We start from the raw sequence: 26,081 nt of genomic DNA, 5'->3' as shown, positions 1-26,081 counted from the left end.
GGGAAAATCAAAAGAAATCAGCCAAAAATAATTGTAGACCTCCACAAGACTGGTTCATCCTTGGGAGCAATTTCCAAACACCTGAAGGTACCGTGTTCATCTGTACAAACAATAGTATGCAAGTATAAACACCATGGGAACATGCAGCCGTCATACCGCTCAGGTTGTAGACATGTTCTGTCTCCTAGAGATGAATGTACTTTGGTGCGAAAAGTGCAAATCAACTCCAGAACAACAGCAAAGGACCTTGTGAAGATGCTGGAAGAAACAAGTACAAAAGTATCTATATCCACAGTTAAACAAGTCCTATATCGACATAACCTGAAAGGCCGCTCAGCAAGGAAGAAGCCACTGCTCCAAAACCGCCATAAAGTTAAAGTTAAAGCTTGGTCGCAAATGGGTCTTCCAGATGGACAATGACCACAAGCATACTTCCAAAGTTGTGGCAAAATGGCTGAAGGACAACAATGTCAAGGTATTGGAGTTGCCATCACAAAGCCCGTACCTCATTCCAATAGAACATTTGTGGGCCGAACTGAAAAAGCGTTTGCGAGCAAGGAGGCCTACAAACCTGACTCAGTTACACAAGTTCTGTCAGGAGGAATGGGCCAAAATTCACCCAACTTATTCTGGGAAGCTTGTGGAAGGCTACCCAAAACGTTTGACCCAAGTTAAATAATTTAAAGGCAATGCTACCAAATACTAATTGAGTGTATGTAAACTTCTGACCCACTGGGAATGTGATGAAAGAAATAAAAGCTGAAATAAATCATTCCCTCTACTATTATTTTGACATTTCACATTCTTAAAATAAAGTGGTGATCCTAGCTGACCTAAGACAGGGAATCTTTACTAGGATTAAATGTCAGGAATTGGGAAAAACTGAGTTTAAATGTATTTGGCTAAGGTGTATGTAATACACAAGATGTATTTTCAAGTTAGTCACATTTAACACCTAAGATTTTTTTCTGACAGGGTATTTCCTTAATCAATGTCACATTCCTAACGGCACCCTATTCCCTACATAGCAAACTACTTATGGCCATGGTCAAAAGTAGTGCACTATATAGGGAATAGGGTGCCATTTGGGACACAACCAAGAATCCAAAAGCAAACAGCTTGCATCTGGCTATGTCACTGTACACTTTATATGCATATGCAATCTGATACAAAACTTGTTTTAAATATACATTTTACATTTCAGTGATTTACTCAATTTCCAAAGAGCAGTAATTCTTGTACAGGTACACTGCCGGTCAAAAGTTGTACAACAGCTACTCATTCAAGGGGTTTTGACTCTTTATTTTGACTATGTTCTACATTGTAGAATAATAGTGAAAACATCAAAACTATGAAATAACACATAGAATCATGTAGTAACCAAAAAAGTGTTAATCAAATCAAAATATCTTTATATATTTTCAAATAGCCACCCTTTGCCTTGATGACAGCTTTGTACACTCTTGGTATTCTCTCAATTATACCTGCCAGTTTGGGATGAGTCGGACCACAGAGTGAAGGAAAAGCAGCCAACAAGTGCTCAGCATATGTGGGAACTCCTTCAAGACTGTTGGTGAAGCTGTTTGAGAGAATGCCAAGAGTGTGCAAAGCTGTCATCAAGGCAAAGGGTGGCTATCTGAAGAATCTGAAATATTACACATTTTGATTTGTTTAACACTTGTTTGGTTACAACATGAATCCAGATGTGTTATTTCATAGTTTTAAAGTCTTCACTATTATTCTCCAATTTGGAAAATTGTAAAACTTAAAAAAAAAAAAAAAAACTTGAATAAGTAGGTGTTCTAAAACGTTTGACCAGAAGCGTATATGTGCCTGGTGCACTACTAACAGTAAAATCAGGACTAGCTTAGATCAACTCTGCATTCTTCATCAGCTACATTACATTCAAACTGGCTCTCCATATCTGATGGTCACACTATTGTCTACACACTATTCTCTTTTCTCTCTCTCCTTTAGCTCCATCATCCCTTGATTACACCCCTTTTCACTGCATTATGTACATCCTGTAATTCTGCAGGGACTCCATGGATGTAGTAGTAGCTTCCTGGTTTCTTTCCATTTAAAAAAAAAAAAAAAAAAAAAAAAAAAAAACTTTCTGTGTCTTCGTTGACAGTACAACAGTGTTTGAGCGTGAGATGGACGATGAAAAAAAGAATCAAATTGATAAAAAAAAAACACTTTCAATAAACAAGTATTTATCTGGAAGTATGATTAAACCACAGTCATAATAAATAGAATCAAGATAAAATAATAAAAGAGAGGACAACCTTTCACTTTCAATCTCCCCGCTTATGGTATCATATTATCTGACAAGTTATACAGTTGACAGAAGTCCTATTTGGGTTACCGGGGAGATATCGGCTTATATATTGACCAAGATGGAGAACGTGCTGTATGGCGAAGGTGAACAAGGTCTGATTGAGAATCACTACTTCTACTGTACTTTGAGTAAAACCAGAGAGGGAAGGTCGGCTGTGGGGGTCGTCATCTCACAAATGTGTCAAAACTCGGGAAAAGTGCACTACAAGAGGACTTCAAAATAGGCCGTCACACACGTGGAAAAAGATACGCGCCCCCCCCCCCCTCGCAAAACGCAACCTAGGCGCCTCCCCAATCGCCACCCTCTAGACCGACCAACCTAGTCTACCACCTCAGCCAGACTCTCCCTTCCTGGGGATGTGTGAGCAACCCGCCGCCCAAGCTCCAGGGCTTCACGCGGGCCTCAGCATGGGGAGGAGGACATGCGGTCGTACTCGGGACACTTGAGGAGCGCTGGGTAGTTGGAGTGGAGGGAGTGGTTCATCTGGAGCGAGGCTTCGCTGGAGATGCTGGAGGGGCTGCGGCCGCGCTGATTCCAGGTGTCCGGGTGGAGGAACTGACCAGAGTAGTCGGAGCAGTTGCTGTGGCGCGGCCCGTATAAGCCCGGGTGGGGTCTGTACATCTCCTCGGCCGTGTAGCGCTTCATGAACAGGTAGACGGACATGACGCCGGCCGTCTGGAAATACATGACAGATGCAAGGGAGCAGGATAACATACCGTAAGTATCCTCTTCAACAAACGATGGCACAATGCAGGGTTGTGCCTTGTGCCTTTCTATGAATGCCTAATGAGGAACAGTTAATTGCCCAATCGCTGATCTGTATCAACAGACTTAATGTGGGTATCATTGTGTAAAATATTTGACCTTCATCGACCCTATTCCCTATGTCAGCGTTTCCCAAACTCTCTCCTGTTTTTCCCCCCTAGCACTATACAGGTGATTCAAATAAATGACTAATCATCGAGCTTTGAGGATTTGAATCAGCTGTGTAGTGCTAGGGGGGAAAAAACAAAACGTGCACCCTTGGGGTCCCCAGGACCGAGTTTGGGGAAACGCTGTCCTATGTTCTCTACACTGACAACTGTAAGCAAAATGCAGAGGCTCTAGGGGTAGGTTAGGCTATGGGGGTGGATTTGGGATTACAATGTAATGAAGAAGCAAGGAGGAAGTTACCTCAGTGAGCAGGAAGGAGATGGCAGCGAACGCGAAGGACCAGCCGTACTGGTAGCTGAAGTAGGCCTCGTTGGTCTTGGTCCTGTTCAACATCTCATCATTAATACTGGAGATGTACAACACCAGGCCCACCACCAGAGACAGACCTGGAATTGAGAGAGAGAGAAAGAAAGATGGAGAGAGAGAGAGGGAGAGAGAAAATGAGAGAGAAATGGGGGCAGAGAGAGCGAAAGCGAGAGATGGGGGAGAGAGAGAGAGAAAGCGAGAGAGTGTTTGAGACAGAGCGATAGCAAGAATACAGATTCTACTGTATTTCTGATGCATAAGCAGGATGTTGTAATTCTATGGTGATACATTTGCATACTTGTACAGATATGCAACATTCCATTAGAAATATAAATAAATAGTATAGCTGTCACGATGTGATCACTGATACAGGACCCAAATTTCCTGTTTACTACGGAACAAGGGCTGCATTCTATGGTAATGACAAAAATAACTGTGCATGCGATTCACTTAATAGATGAAACAACAAAGACTGTGTCCTGGGGATTTTAAACTAAACCATATTGAGCCAGTTTCCCCGGACACAGATTGAACCCAGTCCTGGACTAACACACATTGTCCATGGCGATTCTCCACTGAAATAGTTTATTAGTCCAGGACTGGGTTCAATCTGCGTCCGGGGAAACTGGCCCTTAGACTCAATAAACAATGCGAAGGATCTCTTGTTCCAACAAAAATGCATTCACAGAAGTGAAATGAGGTCATTATACCTGAGAGGATGAAGAAGATTCCTGAGATGAAGGCCAGGATGGTGCGGTGGGGCCGGATGTGTCCGACGTTACTCAGGACAAAACCGATGAACAAGAAGAAGAGACTCACCAGGGGGAAGGGAGTGGCTGAACGGATCATCTCTGGAAACAGGGGAAGGAGATAAAGGATGATCCACTTTAGTACGTTTACCTGGTGTTTTCGTTTATTCAGCCAATAGTGTCACAACTCATCCCAAATCAAATCTATTGTGACGAGTCTTCTTGTGTCCTATGAAGCGTTTAAATTGAGTCAAATAAATGTGTCCTCTAACCACTGAGATAAAGCACAGCGTGATTTGATTGACTGAGTAAAATAACCCTAAAAGCAGTGTATGGCATATCGCAAACACTAGATTTATTTCCTGGTTAAATTGGTTTTGGAACTTTTTTTTCTCAACTTCCCACAGTTTGATTGCTTTTTTTCCCCTCTTGAGGTCTCTGACAAACAAGGAGCAATATAGCTACCACTGTTCCTGGTCTCATTCCATTTGCACACATCAAAGGGGTGGTTCCACTGCCTGGGATGTCTCCACAGGCATCTCAACTTAAAAATATGTTGCCGGCACCCCCACTGTGAGAATGGTTTCTCCCTGGATTCTTCTTTAACCATACCAGCATAACTATGCTATGAAGCAGGAGCGGACCATAGGAGGTCAAAATGCATAGCCTGGGTAAAGAGGTAGGTCTATGCTTCAGCCCGAGTGCCGTATATGCTTTCCAGCGACTAAATGGGTTAAATTACTGGATAGTGCAGGAGATCCCATTGGATCAATCAAATCTTTAAATATTGGGAAAACAATATTGGGATATTGCATCTACAGATACAATTGCATGAGATTTGGGCCAATCAGCACAATATTTCTGAAGTATGTGTCTAATACAATTGAGTCCGGTAGTATATTGGTCTGGTCTGTGGGTTTTGCAAATTATTTAAATTGGGAGAGCGACACAGGTCTTGTTACTGCTTCCTGAGTTTTGTGAATATTAATTTGCCCATCTTCCGCACTTTAGGCCTTATGGGAATCTCTCTCACTCTGTATTTTAGATATACTCAAACTGCATTTTAGAGAGCTGGCCCAGAGCCTCTCTCCTCTGACAGTGTGTCTCCATGGTCCTAGTGCCTGTCTGAGCATTACCCATCCTGTGTGTATCCATCTGCGTTTGGCCTGAGGGGCATCTCTCACAAAATAAATTGCACCCTTGCATTTTTCATATCTCCCCCTGTATTCCTTGTTTGAGTGGAATGAGCCATGCCTCAGGGGCAAGTCAGGAATAGCACAAACATACAGTGCCTTGCGAAAGTATTCGGCCCCCTTGAACTTTGCGACCTTTTGTCACATTTCAGGCTTCAAACATAAAGATATAAAACTGTATTTTTTTGTGAAGAATCAACAAGTGGGACACAATCATGAAGTGGAACGACATTTATTGGATATTTCAAACTTTTTTAACAAATCAAAAACTGAAAAATTGGGCGTGCAAAATTATTCACCCCCTTAAGTTAATACTTTGTAGCGCCACCTTTTGCTGCGATTACAGCTGTAAGTCGCTTGGGGTATGTCTCTATCAGTTTTGCACATCGAGAGACTGACATTTTTTTCCCATTCCTCCTTGCAAAACAGCTCGAGCTCAGTGAGGTTGGATGGAGAGCATTTGTGAACAGCAGTTTTCAGTTCTTTCCACAGATTCTCGATTGGATTCAGGTCTGGACTTTGACTTGGCCATTCTAACACCTGGATATGTTTATTTTTGAACCATTCCATTGTAGATTTTGCTTTATGTTTTGGATCATTGTCTTGTTGGAAGACAAATCTCCGTCCCAGTCTCAGGTATTTTGCAGACTCCATCAGGTTTTCTTCCAGAATGGTCCGGTATTTGGCTCCATCCATCTTCCCATCAATTTGAACCATCTTCCCAGTCCCTGCTGAAGAAAAGCAGGCCCAAACCATGATGCTGCCACCACCATGTTTGACAGTGGGGATGGTGTGATGAGCTGTGTTGCTTTTACGCCAAACATAACGTTTTGCATTGTTGCCAAAAAGTTCAATTTTGGTTTCATCTGACCAGAGCACCTTCTTCCACATGTTTGGTGTGTCTCCCAGGTGGCTTGTGGCAAACTTTAAACAACACTTTTTATGGATATCTTTAAGAAATGGCTTTCTTCTTGCCACTCTTCCATAAAGGCCAGATTTGTGCAATATACAACTGATTGTTGTCCTATGGACAGAGTCTCCCACCTCAGCTGTAGATCTCTGCAGTTCATCCAGAGTGATCATGGGCCTCTTGGCTGCATCTCTGATCAGTCTTCTCCTTGTATGAGCTGAAAGTTTAGAGGGACGGCCAGGTCTTGGTAGATTTGCAGTGGTCTGATACTCCTTCCATTTCAATATTATCGCTTGCACAGTGCTCCTTGGGATGTTTAAAGCTTGGGAAATCTTTTTGTATCCAAATCCGGCTTTAAACTTCTTCACAACAGTATCTCGGACCTGCCTGGTGTGTTCCTTGTTCTTCACGCTTTTAACGGACCTCTGAGACTATCACAGTGCAGGTGCATTTATACGGAGACTTGATTACACACAGGTGGATTGTATTTATCATCATGAGTCATTTAGGTCAACATTAGATCATTCAGAGATCCTCACTGAACTTCTGGAGAGAGTTTGCTGCACTGAAAGTAAAGGGGCTGAATAATTTTGCACGCCCAATTTTTCAGTTTTTGATTTGTTAAAAAAGTTTGAAATATCCAATAAATGTCGTTCCACTTCATGATTGTGTCCCATCCCACTTGTTGTTGATTCTTCACAAAAAAATACAGTTTTATATCTTTATGTTTGAAGCCTGAAATGTGGCAAAAGGTCGCAAAGTTCAAGGGGGCCGAATACTTTCGCAAGGCACTGTACATCTATATGGGGGGAGATGTGTGGATTCTGTGAATATGTGTCAGTTAGGACCACTGTAACTCTACTGTACCTTATGTTCATTCAGTCCATCCCAAGCCTGTGTCGTATGGATTTATATTTTCTCTTACACAGAGCATACGGCAGGGGCATACGGCAACAGGCGGTCAAAAATCGGCCCTCGTTTAATTTATTTCCCCCTCCCCAAAGTCTTTAGTAACAGAAACTCTGACATTTTTGGAAAATCATAAACAATTTTTTTAAAGAGTTTAAATGACTAAATCTCTTCCCAAGTATTTCCACAAAAAAAGGCAAACAGACACATGTGATCCTGTCCCAATGTGATGAAGGTATGAAGTTATTGTTATTTTCAAATACAATCCGTTTTTGGCCTTAGTTGTGGTCAATTTGGACTTTTACAAATGATTATAATCAACCATCCGCTCAGACAAAAATCATCCCGCGGCTGAATCTAGTTACCTACCCCTGGCATACGCCATGCTTCAAAGCATACATCATGAGGTACCTTCGGTCTCTGGGGGAATGACATATGTATGAGACATACAGCATGTGTATCGCATCATTGTCCACAGAATTGACTATTATTCATTATGATAATTGTGAGTATTGTAGGCAAAGGAAGGACATTCCATTGAAACTCATGCCTTTTGTTTGACGTGATCAGAATGGACCCTGGGGGACTGACGATGAAGCATGTGCTTCCTCTCCTCGGGCATACCCCTCATCTATTACTCAACTCATGTCAAAGTTATTTTTAGACTTTAAGAACAGAAATATCTTGAGCCCTAAAGTGACAGCAGTCTGTCCGGTGGCCTCGGAGTTAGGTCAAGAGCTTTTCCTGACCATGTTATCTGATCTGGAACAACTCTGGTTATGGGATAGTTATTGACTTGCCCGGTCATACATTCAGGAAAAACTCGTCTCTACATTTATGCCCTCCCACAACAGAACGGGTGTGTTTCTGCTAGGGACCAGAGCCCGTATTCCTAAAGCATCTCAGCGTAGGAGTGCTAGGATCAGATCCGCCTGTCCATGTTATCTTATACATTGTGATCTAAAAAGGTAAAACTGATCCTAAATCAGCACTCCTACTCTAAGACACTTGATATGTCCCCAGAACAGAGGAAAATGAGACAGATGAGCGTATGACAAGTCTTCTTCACTTACTCAGCACACTAACTGTAGACTCAGAGGTCAGCTGCACGTTGGTGGGCATCACATACTGAACGGTGAAACAACGGTCCTTCTCATCACCTGCAACACAAGCAAAGGAGAAGACGGCATTTATTAACATGTGAATACAAAGCCCACACACTAGGGGGCTCATCGCTAGAAAAGGGGGTAAGTAGAGTTAATCGATGGAATGGTGCAGGAATGAAATGGCATGACTGTAGATGAATAGGGAATAGACATCGGAGAGAACTGTTGCATAGAGTTGGGAATAGACATAGAAGAGAACTGTTGCATAGAGTTGGGAATAGACATAGAAGAGAACTGTTGCATAGAGTTGGGAATAGGGAATAGACATAGAAGAGAACTGTTGCATAGAGTTGGGAATAGGGAATAGTCATAGAAGAGAACTGTTGCATAGAGTTGGGAATAGGGAATAGACATAGAAGAGAACTGTTGCATAGAGTTGGGAATTAAGCCATCATTACCCCGTCCCAAATGGCACCCTATTCCCTATATTGACCACAGTAATGCACTATGTAGGGAAAAGGGGGTCATTTGGAACGCAGCCCATAGAATAATTCCATAATAAATGGAATCAAATTAGACTGCAACTTTCAGACAGACTATGTGTTCATAAATACTATTCAGCTCTGCCCAGAAAAACATCATCAAAATTAGAGCACCATTTCCCAGCGTTGTACCTGAAAATGAGCGTGGGCACTCAGGTGACTGGTTAGGCCAGGAGAAGGACTTGGTGAACAGGTGAACCATGGTTAGATGGTTTGGTGGAATGAAAGGACGTGTTTGTACCTTTGTACAGTACCCCTACTTGTCCAAATCAGGCCCCCAGTTTCTGGTCTGGAGTGTGAAGTCACAAGCTCTGCTGGTCGTCTACTTCGTAGCAACCTAGCGGTGCCAAAAGCCCTGGTTGGCCCTAGAAAGCCTATGTAAATTCCTATCGCCAGAAGGGCCCAAAACATTTTTTTTTGGGGGGGGGGGGGTGTTTTGGGCTCTAAAATTTGTTTATTATGGTTCAACTTCGATCCCCACTGTGAATTCATTTAAAGTCCGCTACAAGTTTAAGATGTTTAATCAAATACGGATCCATTCTGACTACTACATCTGTTGTCATACAGGACCATGTACTGACGCAGACCAATTACGGGCCGGCAGGCTACGAGGAGGTGCCATGCAGCAATATGACGCGCTTCAAATTGTCCATAGGAATGAGTGGAAGACATCAGCACTGTCTACTGTTTTTAATGTCTACGGTCCAAAGTCGATAGGTGGCCGATTTCAGTTTGTTCTAACTCAATAACAAATCCCCTTCATGTTTCTTACTCGCTATGAGGTGGTTTACTGGACTCTTATTAAGCATACTCCTGGACTAAAAAAGCATGTTCAATCAGTGACCTGTTTGCAAACTACCATAGCACCCTAGTATAGCACTACTATAGCACTACTATAGCACTACTATAGCACCCTAGTATAGCACTACTATAGCACCCTAGTCATAACATCATCTTCATAGGCTCATGGGCATGAGAGAAGTGAGCTTTTATACAGTGGATTGGCCAGCGTCAGTACAAGCACAAATCAAACAGAGACCGGGACCAACAGCCGCATTTAATACCCCCAGTCAATGGACGCTACGCAGCAGAAATACTGGGCCTAACACAGCCCATTCACTCTCTATGGTGTAGTGATGTATCGTAACAGTACTGAGTCAGATAGTGACAGACACACAGGGCCTAACTAACCCAACACAAGCCTAGATTTTCTGGGTCAAACGGATAGCTAGTTGGGGCAGTTTAGCAACAAGGCCATTAAATCACAGCTAAAACTTCAATGGAAGTTGGTCTTTTGGACCAAAGCAAAACGTCCTCTATTTAATCACCACAGAAACACGTAATGTTGACAGTGTGTTGCTTGAGGATTGATGGGAGGTAAGGATGGACACTGAGGGCAAAAAAAAGACAAGTTAAATGGAAGTACCTAGGAGTGTGCTTTGTACCATCATGCCACTTTGTGACGCTTCCTGGAAAGTATATTGCTGGTGGAGGGAGAAATTAGCCAGTCCTCCCCATTTATACCTCTACCAGCCTTCACTGGTATAATGGCAATATAGAAACAAATCCTGTTTATTGTCCTCACAAATACTACTTAGCAAGTGCATGCATTTTAAATACAGTAAAATGTTAGGTCACTAGTTTGATTCTCATGCACTGGCTACAGTTGATTGTGTCAGCCTCAGTATCCAGAGGCTACCTGGGGGGGGAGAGAGTACAGTAAATCAGAGAGGAAGTGAATACCTGGTTTACTGCTCGGAAACACTTTGAAAGCTGCCGTCGCTAAGAGAGAAAAGGGGTGAAAGTTAGTACTTCCTGCTTACACTTCCTGCTTCAAGCTCCCAGCATGCCTCGGGGGCGGTGAGGGGGGGTGGGGTCAGAAGTGGAGGAGCACCCCTGTGATAGGGCACAAGGTAACCATGCGGGGTGGAGAAAAGCCAGTGTTAGTTCAACCTTGAAACAAGGCTTGTCACGGTCAGAGGAGAAGGAGAAGGTGAACAGGGGTGTTGGGTTAGCTTGGCTAGTAGGGTCACTACTGCGTCTTCAGAACGGGGGCCAGTTTACGGACCTGCGCAATAGGACAGGTGTTGTATGCTGGAATGACGAGCGGCATGGGCCAGCGCTGACGAACAGTTCAGCAATGGGACACATGGGGTAGTGACAAAGGAAAAAGGGAATGTAGAAGAGCATGATCTCCCCCGTCAGCGTACCAGAGCAAGAGAACAGCCAGGGTGAGTTGACAGGACAAGTAATGGTAATAACCCAACATGGGTAGACAGGGTAACGCAAGGACAGATTATTGGGATGCAGCCGGGAGGGAGTGGAGAGAGGAGAGGATGAACATTTGACTCTCAAGAGGGGGTCCTGTGGCGGTCTAGTGAATCAGGACTGGAATGCCAGCCTGTTTCGCCACCTCGCCAACTTCCTGTCATCACTTACCAAAAACAGAAACAGACTGGCACCGGGGCCAGCTAGAAGGTACCAGTCATTAGACATAGAAACTGAAGTAAACACCGGTCAGTGTCCCTGAATGGTTAAGGGTTATGATGATCAAATCAAATCATGAAATCAAATGTTATGTCACATACACATGGTTAGCAGATGCTAATCCGAGTGTAGTGAAATGCTTGTGCTTCTAGTTCCGACAGGGCAGTAATATCTAACAAGTAATCTAACAATTCCCCAACTACCTAATACACACAAATCTAAAGGGGTGAATGAGAATGTGTACATGTAAGTATATGGATGAGCGATGGCAGAGTGGCATAGGCAAGGTGCAGAAGATGGTATAAAATACAGTATATACATGTGATATGAGTATTAAAGCGGCATTATTTAGAGTGGCATAGTATAAAGTGACTAGGGATCCATTTATTAAAGTGGCCATTGATTGGGCCTCAATGTAGGCAGCAGCCTCTCTGAGTTAGTGATTGCTGTATAACAGTCTGATGGCCTTGAGGTAGAAGCTGTTTTTCAGTCTCTCGGTCCCTGCTTTGATGCACCTGTACTGACCTCGCCTTCTGGATGGTAAGCGGTGTGAACAGGCAGTGGCTCAGGTGGTTGATGTCCTAGATGATCTTTTTGGCCTCCCTGTGACATTGGGTGCTGTAGGGGGGCAGGTAGTTTGCCCCCGGTGATGCGTTGCACAGACTGCACCACCCTCTGGAGAGCCTTGCGGTTGAGGGCAGTGCAGTTGCCATACCAGGCTATGACACAGCCCGACAGGATGCTCTCGATTGTGCATTTGTAGAAGTTTGTCAGGGTTTTGGGTGACATGGCCACGCAGTCGTGGGTGAATTAGGAGTACAGGAGGGGGCTGAGCACGCACCCTTGTTGTCCCCCAGTGTTGAGGGTCAGCGAAGTGGAGATGTTGTTTCCTACCTTCACCACCTGGGGGCGGCCCGTCAGAAAGTCAAGGGCCCAATTGCACAGGGCAGGGTTGAGACCCAGGGCCTCCATCTTGATGATGAGCTTGGAGGGTACTATGGTGTTGAATGCTGAGCTGTAGTCAATGAACAGCATTCTTACATAGGTATTCCTTTTGTCCAGATGGGATAGGGAAGTGTGCAGTGTGATGGCAATTGTGTCGTCTGTGGACTTGTTGGGGCGGTATGAAAACTGAAGTGGGTCTAGGATGGCCGGCAAGGTGGAGGTGATATGGTCCTTGACTAGTCTCTCAAAGCACTTCATGATGACAGAAGTGAGTGCTACGGGGCGGTAGTCATTTACTTCAGTTATCTTTGCCTTCTTGGGTACAGGAACAATGGTAGCCATCTTGAAGCATTTGGGAACAACAGACTGGGATAGGGAGCGATTGAATATGCCTGTAAACACACCAGCCAGCTGGTCTGCGCATGCTCTGAGGACGCGGCTAGGGATGCCGTCTGGGCCAGCAGCCTTGCGAGGGTTAACACGTTTTACTCACATATGCCAGTCTGCGTGATCAAAACAATCTTGAAGCGTGGCTTCTGATTGGTCGGATCAGCGTTGAATGGTTCTCGTCACTGGTACATCCTGTTTGAGTTACTGCCGATAAGACGGTAGGAGCAAGATGGTGTCATGGTCGGATTTGCCAAAGGGAGGGTTTTGTATGTATTGCGGAAGTTAGAGAAGCAGTGGTCGAGGGTATTTCCCCCTCGCGTAGCGCAATCAATATGCTGGTAGAATTTAGGTAGCCTTGTTCTCTAATTTACTTTGTTAAAATCCCCAGCTAAAATAAATGCAGCCTCAGGATATATGGTTTGCATATAGTCCAGTGAAGTTCCTTAATGGCCATCTTGGTGTCTGCTTGAGGGGGAATGTACACAGCTGTGACTATAACTGACGAGAAATCTCTTGGTAGGTACGCCTAAGGGGCAGCGTCTACCTTGATCCTAGATTCGTGCCTAAGGGAAACGTCTAGGGCGGCAGGTAGCTTAGCAGTTAGAGCGTTGGGCCAGTAACTTAAAGGTCGCTGGTTCGAATACCCGAGCCGACAAGGTAAAAATCTGACAATGGGTCCTTGAGTAATTTGCTCTTAGAAAAAAGGTGTTATCTATAACGTTAAAGGGTTATTTGGCTGTCCCCATAGAATAACCTTTTTTTGGTTCCAGGTAGAATTATTTTTGGTTTCCATGTAGAACCCTCTGTAGAAAGGGTACATACAACCCAAAGGGTGCCAAATGGGTTTTTCGGCTGTCCCAAAATGAGAACCCTTTTGGGTTGTGTGTTCCAAAAGGGTTCTACCTGGAACCAAAAAGGGTTCTCCACGGGGACAGCCGAAGAACCCTTTTGGAACCCTTTTTCTAAGTGTGTTTGGCTGACCTCGTAAAACCACACATTTCACTGTACCTATCTGGTGTTTGTGAGAAAGCATGCAGCATGCATGTATGCATGTATGTATGTATGTATGTATGTATATTTTATTGACCTTGGATCTTACACTTGTGCCTGAGGGGCAACATCTACTCACCAAATATGAATCAGACTCTCCACATCTCTGACTGCAGGGACACATGCATCTCTAAGCTGAACTGAGCCTAGATCTGTACTTTAGGGGCAACGTCTACCCCTAACTAGAAACTTACCAGCTGTGAAGCAGACCCTCCAGAGGCCCGAGTGCAGGGACATGCGTAACTCGGTACTCTGGTTGAGGGGCAGGATGACGCCCTCCTCCAGATAGAGCCAGTAGTCAGTACTGACAGCGACGCCCAGCAGGCCCAGGGCGCACACAGCGAACACGCTGCTCAGCACCGTCAACACCTTCCTGCCACACAGGGTCATACCACATCCACAACTGCAGGGGGCGCCGTCGGCAGAAAAAGAAACTGCAGAGAGACAGAGGATGGAGTTAGTGGAGAGTTAATAGAAAAAGGTAGTGGTCGGTGTCACAGTAGTCAATGATAAGGCCGTGTCTATGTCCTAATGGTCAATTGTAAGGCAATGGCTAAGACCCAAACTTGTAGGTAGTTTAAGCCAGGAGCATTACCTGGGAGGCAGCGCTGCCTGCCAGGCATGTCTCAGTGTGTCCCGGTAATCCTCCCTGCTCTCCTTTCCATCCTGACAACTAATCGGTGTATCATAGTTCAGTGTACTTTTCTATTAGTGTATTACTTTGTCAGTTGTTTTGCTGTATTTTAGAAAATAGCCTCGTGCCCTGATCTCTCAAAATAAAAAATAATTATTCAAATAACCATCGTGCTTCATGAACATTGGGCTGATTTTGAAAAAGCTGAACTTTGAACTGCAGTTGTCGGTTTGGCTGTCCTCGCCTTGCCTCAGGCCCCAGGCCCAAACCACACATCACTAATAGTGCTGGGGAAGCCTGTGAATGGCTCCAACACCTTACATTACTCCTCATATTCCTTAATTCAACCCATCGGATTTACACAGCATGATCCGGTCAAAACCGATCGGATTAACACAGCATGATCCGGGATCGGATTAACACAGCATAATCCGGCCAAGACAGATCGGATTAACACAGCATGATCCGGGATCGGATTAACACAGCATGATCCGGTCAAGACCGATCGGATTAACACAGCATGATCCGGGATCGGATTAACACAGCATGATCCGGTCAAGACCGATCGGATTAACACAGCATGATCCGGGATCGGATTAACACAGCATGATCTGGTCAAGACGGATCGGATTAACACAGCATGATCCGGTCAAGACCGATCGGATTAACACAGCATGATCCGGGATCGGATTAACACAGCATGATCCGGGATCGGATTAACACAGCATGATCCGGGATCGGATTAACACAGCATGATCCGGGATCAGATTAACACAGCATGATCCGGGATCGGATTAACACAGCATGATCCGGGATCGGATTAACACAGCATGATCCGGTCAAGACCGATCGGATTAACACAACACGATCCGGTCAAGCAGAAGTCCAGCAGTCTTACACTATGGTGGTGTGACATATGCAACAGCTTATTGATGTTGATGCTCCATCAGTCATAAGCAACACTGATCACTTGGTTGCAGTAGCCGTAGCCCACGCTAGCTGGAAGCCTGGTTTCCTGGCATGCATAGGGATGTGTTGAAAAGGCAGTCATTTCACATAATGAGTTGTCTGTTTACTGTCACTGGCTGTTTTCGAGTGGGAGTGTGTGTGTGAGAAATAGCAGGCTTTGTTTTTTCTCTCTTTGCATCGACTTGGGTGGCTTCGTGTGGCTTCACCACCCCTTGTATCACGATGTTGATAACATTTGCGCCACGACCCCTCGTATCACGATATCGATAACATTTGCGCCACGACCCCTCGTATCACGATATCGATAACATGGCCTCACGACCCCTCGTATCACGATATCGATAACATGGCCTCACGACCCCTCGTATCACGATATCGATAACATGGCCTCACGACCCCTCGTATCACGATATCGATAACATGGCCTCACGACCCCTTGTATCACGATATCGATAACATGGCCTCACGACCCCTTGTATCACGATATCAATAACATGTGGGTACGAATGTATAAGATGAGACTAATGTATTTCATTTAAAGAGCTTTCGCATGTTCATCGTTTCAAAGGAGCGAGTCAGAGTCATTGTTGCAACAGCGGTAATGACTTGGTAATGTAAATATCTCATCTGACCTCGGTGACTGTGGATGCAACATGTCATCTCTCCCACTACGGTTGACTCACTATGGTGCAGCTATGCGTGTAATGAGACTGGCCTATTCCATCATTACCAATGAACCACTTTATAATTTTGCACTTTATAATTTAGAAAATCAATTACATTTAATTAGAAGTGGATGACAGCAAAAGGTCCATAGGCCTCCTCTTCAAACCAAATGTAAATTTGGGCCATGTAGCTCACTCAGAGGTGGAACATTTCCATTGGTCAGCTATCAGGAAGGAAAGGAGATGAGGTAATAGGGACACAACCATTGACTCACCAGTCAATCAAATTGTACTTTTTTAGCACAAAGGTCCAGCATGTGTAAGCAATGAGGGGCATTATCAGGTAGCCAATCAGTACCCATTCAGTAAAGCTTTGACCCACACGTCCACTTAGACATTAATACCAGCCTTTCAACACCAGTGGCTTCGCTAGCATGTGAAGCGCTAGTTTGCATGCGATTGCACAAGGCCATTCATTGACAGGCTAGTGTGTTTTATCATAGGGCGGTTAACATTCAATGCTAGCATCCCATTGCACTCATTCCGGCGTTACACCCACAAGGCATCATTACCAAACCTCTAGAAATAGAGATCTATCAAGGCAGTTTGAGCTTCAATGTATAGAAGGCCTACTTCCTGGTGTGGACACAATTACAGCTTTCTAAATGACAGAATTTGAAATGATAGACGACAAAAATCTACGCCTAAATGACAGAACACTGAATGATAATACGAAATGACAGAACACTAAATCACAATAATGACAGAGCACACAAATGACAGAACACTAAATCACAATACTGACAGAGCACCAAATGACAGAACACTAAATCACAATAATGACAGAGCACCAAATGACAGAACACTAAATCACAATAATGACAGAGCACCAAATGACAGAACACTAAATCACAATAATGACAGAGCACCAAATGACAGAACACTAAATCACAATACTGACAGAGCACCAAATGACAGAACACTAAATCACAATACTGACAGAGCACCAAATGACAGAACACTAAATCACAATAATGACAGAGCACCAAATGACAGAACACTAAATCACAATACTGACAGAGCACCAAATGACAGAACACTAAATCACAATACTGACAGAGCACCAAATGACAGAACACTAAATCACAATACTGACAGAGCACCAAATGACAGAACACTAAATCACAATACTGACAGAGCACCAAATGACAGAACACTAAATCACAATACTGACAGAGCACCAAATGACAGAACACTAAATCACAATACTGACAGAGCACCAAATGACAGAACACTAAATCACAATACTGACAGAGCACCAAATGACAGAACACTAAATCACAATACTGACAGAGCACCAAATGACAGAACACTAAATCACAATAATGACAGAGCACCAAATGACAGAACACTAAATCACAATAATGACAGAGCACCAAATGACAGAACACTAAATCACAATACTGACAGAGCACCAAATGACAGAACACTAAATCACAATACTGACAGAGCACCAAATGACAGAATACTAAATGATACAAAACATAATGGCCGAACAGACGTCATTAGTCCTTGTGCGATCAGTCAGAAATAGTCTGTCCATATTAAAGTGGCTGGGAAAAATAGGGTAAAAAAAAGTGTGCGATTCTCTATTTCAACTGGATTTGGACGGTGGCGTTTGCAGACTTTTCGGGCTGTCTGTCGCAGATGGGGAGACTGGTTGCCCAGAGGGGCTCGACAATTGTTTGTATTGGGAGAAAAATGGCCCAAGACATATGGAATGAACCAGAGACAAGTGGAGGCAGGGAGAACTTTGCCATGCCTGGGCTTTGCTACATCGTCACTGTCTGATGCTGGAAGATATAAGGAGGACTTTAGGATTTGAACCATTATGGACTTGCAATTCAGAAGAAATAGAGTAGAAATGTTTGAAATCTTACAGTTTTTTTTATTTTTATAGATTTGTCTGTGTACATTAATGCCTGTTAACTTGTTCTATGAAAAGTGTCCAAACAGCTACTTCCACGGGAAGTTATTAGCAAAGATATTCTATGTTGTTATATTCATGAACTCTTATACCAGGAGAAAGCAACCAGGGCAGGGTGTTGTTGTTGACCTTTGGGTCATATACAAGTAAAATAAATATCCAGACAGACTTATCTTTTCTGCAGTGAAAATACCAGGCAGTTAGACTATAAAACTGCATTCCCACTTCTAAGTGTCATGGTGAAATTGTTGCCGTTAGGGCAGAACAATATCCTCTACCTCAACATGAAAATGAGAAAAAAAAAAAACTAAAATATGAAATATTAATCATCTCTTTGACAACTTATTTCCAATTCCCTCAGATGTCATTATCCGAGTGAGTAGCAACCTTTTGAGGAGCCATTTGCTCTGCTCTCTGCCTAAGGCAGTCTGTTTCTCCTACCCAAAGGATAGCAAGATTAAATGCTTAACATCAGTAGTTAGTGGTTTTTTGATTTTGGAATCATCTGTTTCCTAGATTTGTATGGATCCACTTAGAAGGGCTGTTCTTAGGCACGACGCAACGTCATTAGAGCAGTCAAAATACATGTTTTGTCATACCCATGGTATACAATCTTATATACCACAGCTTTCAGCCAATCAGTATTCAGGGCTCGAACCACCCAGTTTATAATTTCAAATATATAATAGTTGGAGAGTGTCGTTGTGTCCAATCCTCGCCACTTGAAGCACAGTCTTGGCAAAGGCTTAATGCCAATGGTACAGTGCGGAGTACAGGGAGCTATGGTGATGTCCAACTTGCCAGTTTAATGTGTGAGTCATTGGTCTCCAAGAAACTTATCGACAAATGCACATAACACACACACATGCTTGCATCTGCACACACACTTTTCGGATTAGATCAAAGGATACCCACAGCCAATAACCATTGAAATTCTCCATCATGTCCATTCACACACACACACAAAGAGATCAACAGGCCCCATTCAATCTACTATGAATACTAATTCAGTCCACACATTGTTTCAGCCCGTATGGGATTATGAACGGAGATTGAGCCGAGAAAAACTGTCTATTGACCAATGTGTCTCATTAGATGTTCAAAGCTTCCAGGGCCTAAGCAGGGAGATCCAAAAAGCCCCATAGTCCCCCTTTGCATTTTTACAAACTACCTTTGAAGAAGATGGACACATCCATTCTGTGACTGGAATCCAATACCAGTCCAATACGTGGATGAACACCCAACAGCGACAATCTAGTGAACCGTACTTCCTGTTTAGTGTCTAGCGTTTTCTATTACTATAGAAACAGTCTTATTTGATAGCACCTGAAGCCATTTTGACCATGCACCTACTCTGGGTTCTGTTCATAAAGGCAAGCGATAGAAAACTAAAATGATTGTTTCTTATTAGACAAGTCCCAGTTCCGTTTCATCTTTCTCCGGCTGGTGCTTTATGAACACGACCCAGGTCTGTTCTGTGGTGTGTTTCCCACCACTCGAGGGCGGAGTTCATTTTAACAGCGACTTAAAGCCAATTTATGCTTGATCTGAAAATGTGGTCGTAGGCTTTTGCGTAGCCTCTGGAGGAATGCAGAGGCCAAATCAAGCGCCGTACTGCATCGCCGTGCACCTCTCAAACTTTGTAACAATGCAGATGGCTCCATATAGCGCCACATTGACATGATTGGTTGACGGCGAAAGGCAAAAAGTAGATTTGCTCTGACTTCTGCGGAGGCCGCCTCGCAGTAAATGCTGTATGGCAACAGCAGATGTCAGATTGACCACGCAGCGCCTTTTAGGCAGATGTGCACATGTAATCTAACTGTCTCCAGTGGAATGGAACCCACTGCATCATCACTAAACTAGGTCAGTCGGTACTCTCTCTGTCCATTCAATTAGCATGCACCCAGCCTCATCAGCCTCCATTCAACCCAAAAACCAACTACCGTTTTTCAACACAACCGCCGGAAAGTCAATGATGGGGGGGGGGGGGGGGGGGGGACAACCTGCAATGAAACAGAATTCTGTTCCCAGAACTCTCACAGACTCATGGAAAAAGGGGTTCATGGTGGTCACTGGTCAGGATCGCATATGGAATGTATGTTTAGTCTTTGGATATGTTTAAGGCTAAGGTGTTATCCATTGGTTGCTTGGAGGCACCGCACTTGTCATGATCTAGGGTAATTTGGGATTGGTAGAGAATTCTCTCAATTTAGACGTCATCGACACTCTGTTTGTGGATGTTGCTAATAGGCTACACCTGCTCATTTTAATACCAAGCATTCTGAACATAGTAGCTCATGCAAATTCAACAGTATAAAACAGCCAGTTGGGCTTCTATTACCCAACCGACTTGGTCCCTACCACCGAACGTAATGGTCACGCTAGGACCTGGTTATAATCCAACACGGTAACTGCTGGAGTTACTCAGACATTTGTCAGTAGCAGAACAGAAATGCATGTTAACTAAAATGTTTTTGTTTTGTTTTGTTTTTTTAAACATTATTTCTCTCTCAAGGATTCGTCTGTGCACTCCTTTCGGGAAAGCCATTGACCCAGTTTCCATGACGGCCAGATGTCGCTACGCACCGTCTCCAGAGTAACGTGGCCTGTGTGTTCCACTGATGCGAGCGGGTGGTCAGTGGGGTGGACAGCATCAGAGGACTATAGGGCCCTGGGGTCAGTGGCTCGACATGGGGGACACAACATGGGGCCATGGTGGAAACTAGCAGCTAGCTAGCCACAATCATCACCCTCCATAGCCCCTGTATATAGCACTAGCATACAGTAGCATAGGCACTACAGGGCTGTGCTAACTCAGCCACACTCATATGTCAGTCTTCTTGACCAACAAAACACTCAGACTCCCGGTACTCTTCCCCAGGTCATAAAGGTCATGTTATTTCACTTCTGTGCTCCCAAAACAACATTCCACTGGCCCTCCATCTAAATATTTCAATTTCCACAAAAAAAAAGAAGAAAAAAAAAAGAAAAAAAAAAAGAGGGCTTCATTTTTTAACACAAACTCAACCCAACAGTTAAACCTCTGGAGACTCTGCAGAGGGCATCTTACCAGCCTAGAGTCTTTAGGGTTCAGAGGCAACAACGGACTGACTCTGACTGAGTGCCTGGGGACAGTTCATGTCAGAACATGTTAATATGCTTGAGCAGTGCTTGCCTCACTCCAAGCCTTTTATGCTGCTCCAAAGGCATCTATCCCTGACAGATCTCAGCCAGTGTTTCTTGGCTCTGCTCGCCTCTTCGGTCACACTTCATTCGTATGGTCCCGATTTTCCATCTGTAAATGCTCTACAGATGGTCATACTATCTGTTGATAAGCAACTGCTTTCTAAGGTTACAGTAAGGATGGGGTTTAAGTTTAGAATAAGGGTTAGGGTTCAGGTTCGGGTTAGAGATAGTAGATAGTTAGTTGAAATGTTACTGACAATCTGTAGAGCATCTACAGATGGACTATCCAAAGAAAGTGTTACCGCCTCTTCAAACATGGCCAGATTGTCAACAGCCAGTCAATCAACTCCAAATCCCAAAATAAAATAAGAGAAACTGTGGTCATCATTTTCTCAAATCAAATTCTTTCAGATGACACTCCACTGTTGATTATGTCAGAAATCTATAATTGGATCTGATCAAATGTATTTTCACTTAAAAAATGAAGACACATAAGTGAGTCTCTTTATACCTATAGCTAGCTGTATGCTATGAGGAACTCTCCCACAGTTCCTCATAAACGAAGAGGCAAACGTCATGGCAGTGCATTGCGTTTGAGAGGCAAATGGCAGAACACAGCCAGTCACCCGGAGAAATGGCACATTCTCCGGCTTTGTCATGAGACCAAGTACTGCTCTCTCTTTAAGTACTTAGCTTGGCCATGTCTCTTTTGTGTGCGGCACAATACTAACGTTCCCACATTAAGGAAGACCGAATAGGCTCATGGGCCAGTCGGAAGAAACAGCGCTTACTTGTAAGAGTCACGATTTCAGTTTGTTGTTATGACAGTGCCATAGGGGAGAGACAGACAAACAGACAGACAGGAGGACAGACTGTACAAGAAGAGGCAGGCTCTGTGATATGGGACCTCCACCAGAAAGAGAGAAAGAAAGAGAAAGAGAAAGAGAGAAAGAAATAGAAAGAGAAAGAGAAAGAGAGAGAGAGAGAGAGGTATTAGCTCCCTGTCAAGCAGATGCTGACGCAGTGTCAGTGTACATCGGCTGTGAACTAGCCTGTGGTAGCAGCCAGGACATTGGTCCGTGTTCATGACTGCCAGTCTCCAAGGCTACAGACTACAGGCATGAATAGGCTTGACAGATAACTCATTTCTCTCTTACTTCATTATGACTTTTCAACTGCAATTTTAAAAGTTGTTTTTTATTGTATTCAGTTGTACCCAAAACAACACAGTTAGTTAGTCTTTGATTATGACAACTATCATGGAATGACCTGGGGATGCGAAGGGAAAATCCGGCATACAAGGAACGCCTTTGTCACAAGTGTTACAGGATTGTAAATAATAACCAACTGCAATTAAAAGCACAAGACAAAAATCACCCAATTTCTCATTCTGATCCTTGTTTTTGTTGATTATCTACATGAACGACACGCAGCCCAATCTAACCTATCGGACGTTCGGCGGACAATACCGATTGGGACTATTCCATGATCGCGTGCTCATGCCACTAAAGCACACATGCCATTACCATGTGCTGTCCAACTCACCCCTATGTGCTCTGGAAAGTGTTGGGTTAATGTGAACCCTGTCTAGCCTCCCTAACCTAGGTAACTCTACACGACTGAGACCACTAGTCATGTGTTTACAAAGTACTCAGAGGGCCGAGGCTGCCTGCAACTCATTAGTCATAGGTGACTCTATACCTCTACTCCACGGTGACTCTATACCTCTACTCCACGGTGACTCTATACTCCACGGTGACTCTATACTCCACGGTGACTCTATACTCCACGGTGACTCTATACTCCACGGTGACTCTATACTCCACGGTGACTCTATACTCCACGGTGACTCTATACTCCACGGTGACTCTATACTCCACGGTGACTCTATACTCCACGGTGACTCTATACTCCACGGTGACTCTATACTCCACGGTGACTCTATACTCTACGGTGACTCTATACTCTACGGTGACTCTATACTCTACGGTGACTCTATACTCTACGGTGACTCTATACTCTACTCCACGGTGACTCTATAGAAGAGGACATTTTAATATCGCCTGCTGACAAATTCTTAGATTGTAAATATGATTAGGCCCAATGTGAGTAACATGACAGATACACGATGACTAATTAGTCTATAGGCATGCATTAGTAGAACATTTGCACATTTCATTTAGCATGAGCACTCAATTCACTTGCATGTGCCTATAGGGACTAACATATTACTCGTAATGTAGCACACTCATTTAAGTGCCTCCACAGTTAAGATGAAACATTTCTTAGTCATAACCAGTCCCCCCCCCCACAAAAATTTAAATACAGGATTTTATTATTAAATATGTATTAGCTATGAGGTGATGAACTTTGGAAGATTGTCAGACAAGGGGAGCAGAGAACTCAACAGCTACTTCAGCAGGTTGGCAGGAGGAAGGTAGGCAGGGTTTGATGGCTGCATGCGTCACATATACTGTAGGCCTATAGAAAACGCTTTGGTTAAAAGTTTCCGCCAACTATTACTTCTGGGCTTTGTTATAGTCTGTTGAGCTGTGGGAAATTGGCCGTTCAGTCCCTCTCATGACCCAGCTATTACCAATATTGGTCCGGGACACAATGACTGGCTTTCAGCCAAGTTTGTCTAAAACCTTTTCTAGTGCAGAGTGCTTGGGATATTTGCATTACATTTCACATTTGGTCATGATACAAAATAGACTTTACACATTTATAATGGACGACTTAATAATTTAATCTAAAGGAGCAAAGGCTGAATCGTAAACGGACACACAAAGGAGTATCTAAACCATTACAATGTCCAAGGGCCACATTTATCGTAAGATGAAGTGGTCTCTGTAGTGTATTGGCCCTCGAATACCTCGAATCGCTGTCCTTGGTCCTGAACTGGAAAACTTGCATGTATCCTAATACAATTCAGTAAGGTACATTTAAAAAGTTTTCGATCGTTTCAGGTTTGATCATAGCGATAGTGAAATATGCTATCAAACGTATTACAGCATCACAGAAAACTCAAACCACCAAACAAAATCGATATTGACGCCACTTTCCACCAACGTCTGCCTGGTCTCGCTCTTCAGCAATGCACTAAACCTAAATTAAATGACCAAGTGGAATGCGTTCAATATCGCTTCGTTTTTGAAAGCAATGGCTTGCAATTATATCTATAGTGTAGCCCGCCAACAACGTCAATTCCAGACATATCTTTTAAAAACCAAACCAATGCTTACACATATTAGTTCATGCTGAAAATATCGTGCCCACACTGTCGTAAAAACTACCTGTTCGTATTCACATCGACATGGTAAAAAAAGTTGTTTATGGAAGTGTGAAAATGAAGGTTTTCCCTCCACATAATACAGCCATCTCCTTCCGATTAAACTCAATAGCTGACTAAATAGATGTGGATATTTATACAAAGGATAATAGAGTGTGTATTGTATCATTATTCGACATTTATCGTTAAATGTTTGTTTTTTTCTTCTAGAGCCTACATCACAGGAATAAGCTTAAACTTCTAAAAGATAGATATTTTTTTTACAAAGCAGTGAGTGAAGAAAACAATATAGTCTATCACGTGGAGACGAACAAACTAAAGAGCACTGTTTGAACACATTTCGGATTGCCTACTGAGACACTTCAAAGTCGAGGAAATAATTCAAATAAACATTGTTTACCTTCACAAAAGTCTCGCCGTTTCCTTACAATACTGTTCCTCCCGCGTTGCTCTCCACTTGTCTACTGTTGACTCGCGGAGATGCAGTGCGCAGTGGATGTGCGGCAGGACAATACTAGTGCGCACTCCACTTCAGCCTGGCGCCAGCAGTTGGGCAGCGGCAGCCTTTGGGGATATGGATGGCCTTTGAAGCTTCACTGATTAAACAAAAACAAGAGTTAGCTTTTGCGAAATGCAGCCCACAAATAATGTCTCTCCTTTGGATAAAACAACGGTCCCGAGATTGGCATCCATAGACTTCTCTTCCTTAACGTCAAGTCATTCGGGATTCGAGTGAGTTGAATGCGACACAGCTGTACAATCAAGCACCAAACCCACCACGAAGCTTCCATCATGTGACATTCAAGACACACATGCCTGTGGCTGACTTCAGCGTCATAACCCATTGAATTTATATATTTATAGATAAAACATGGATATATATGGATACTACACTGATAGGCCATATGATCCTAATATATATATATATATTAGGATCATTTTTGTTTTCGGGCGGGTAGCTAACGACCCCCAAAGTGTTAATTATTTATCATTATTGAACGTTTTGGCTGATTATGATAGGGTATTTATGTGTGCATAAAATGTACAAAGCAATCCAACTAAATTTAGCAATGACCCCCTCAAGAAGAGACATATGGCCATTTATCCAATTATTTACGAGCATATGGCCTATCAGTGTAGTATGCATAATTAAAAGCTGTCTGGAAAACGTTGATTGTCCACATCTACATCCCTGATTACATCTCAGCTATTATATCGCCCCGTGCATTTCCCTCTCCACCCAAGGGAGAACTACTTTTCCTGGCACAATCTGTTAGGCCTCTATGTATGTTTGTTCTGGCATCAGTGAAGCTGCGACCTGTTATTCCCGCCGGTCTATCCATGTTCTTTCGAGCTTTCGCGGTCAAAAGCGTAGCTTTGGCAACATTTCAGCGCCATGGACAGCGACAGAATTTGCCCCACAGGCTGCTATAAAATGTCGCTGATAAAAAATGTGTCCTAATGGATTATGAAGACCTCTATTA

The 26,081-nt window shown here is 43.5% G+C and overlaps 1 protein-coding gene across 1 annotated transcript; it reads right to left on the bottom strand.

Annotated features, from left to right (window-relative positions):
* Positions 1–1,698: 1,698 nt before the first annotated feature.
* LOC110485983 (voltage-dependent calcium channel gamma-5 subunit-like) lies at positions 1,699–25,387 on the bottom strand. Its single transcript, XM_021557252.2, has 6 exons — positions 24,998–25,387; positions 14,056–14,295; positions 8,415–8,501; positions 4,291–4,431; positions 3,515–3,660; positions 1,699–3,016 (listed from the first exon to the last, which is right to left on the bottom strand). Exons 2-6 carry the CDS (start codon positions 14,249–14,251, stop codon positions 2,744–2,746), a joined length of 843 nt encoding a protein of 280 aa, XP_021412927.1. The 5' UTR covers positions 14,252–14,295; positions 24,998–25,387; the 3' UTR covers positions 1,699–2,743.
* Positions 25,388–26,081: the final 694 nt, after the last annotated feature.

This window comes from Oncorhynchus mykiss, chromosome 13, assembly GCF_013265735.2.
Source record: "Oncorhynchus mykiss isolate Arlee chromosome 13, USDA_OmykA_1.1, whole genome shotgun sequence".
In the NCBI taxonomy this organism is placed as follows: domain Eukaryota; kingdom Metazoa; phylum Chordata; class Actinopteri; order Salmoniformes; family Salmonidae; genus Oncorhynchus; species Oncorhynchus mykiss.
This window is presented reverse-complemented; position numbering and strand designations above follow the sequence as displayed.

Excerpts from the sequence above, each read along its gene's own strand:
- LOC110485983 (XM_021557252.2), bottom strand. The coding sequence starts at position 14,251 with ATGACCCTGTGTGGCAGGAAGGTGTTGACGGTGCTGAGCAGCGTGTTC. Across the intron at positions 4,432-8,414 it reads GTCTACAGTTAGTGTGCTGA|AGATGATCCGTTCAGCCACT; the intron begins GTAAGTGAAGAA and ends CCCTGTTTCCAG. Across the intron at positions 3,661-4,290 it reads AATCTTCTTCATCCTCTCAG|GTCTGTCTCTGGTGGTGGGC; the intron begins GTATAATGACCT and ends TCTCAATTCCAG.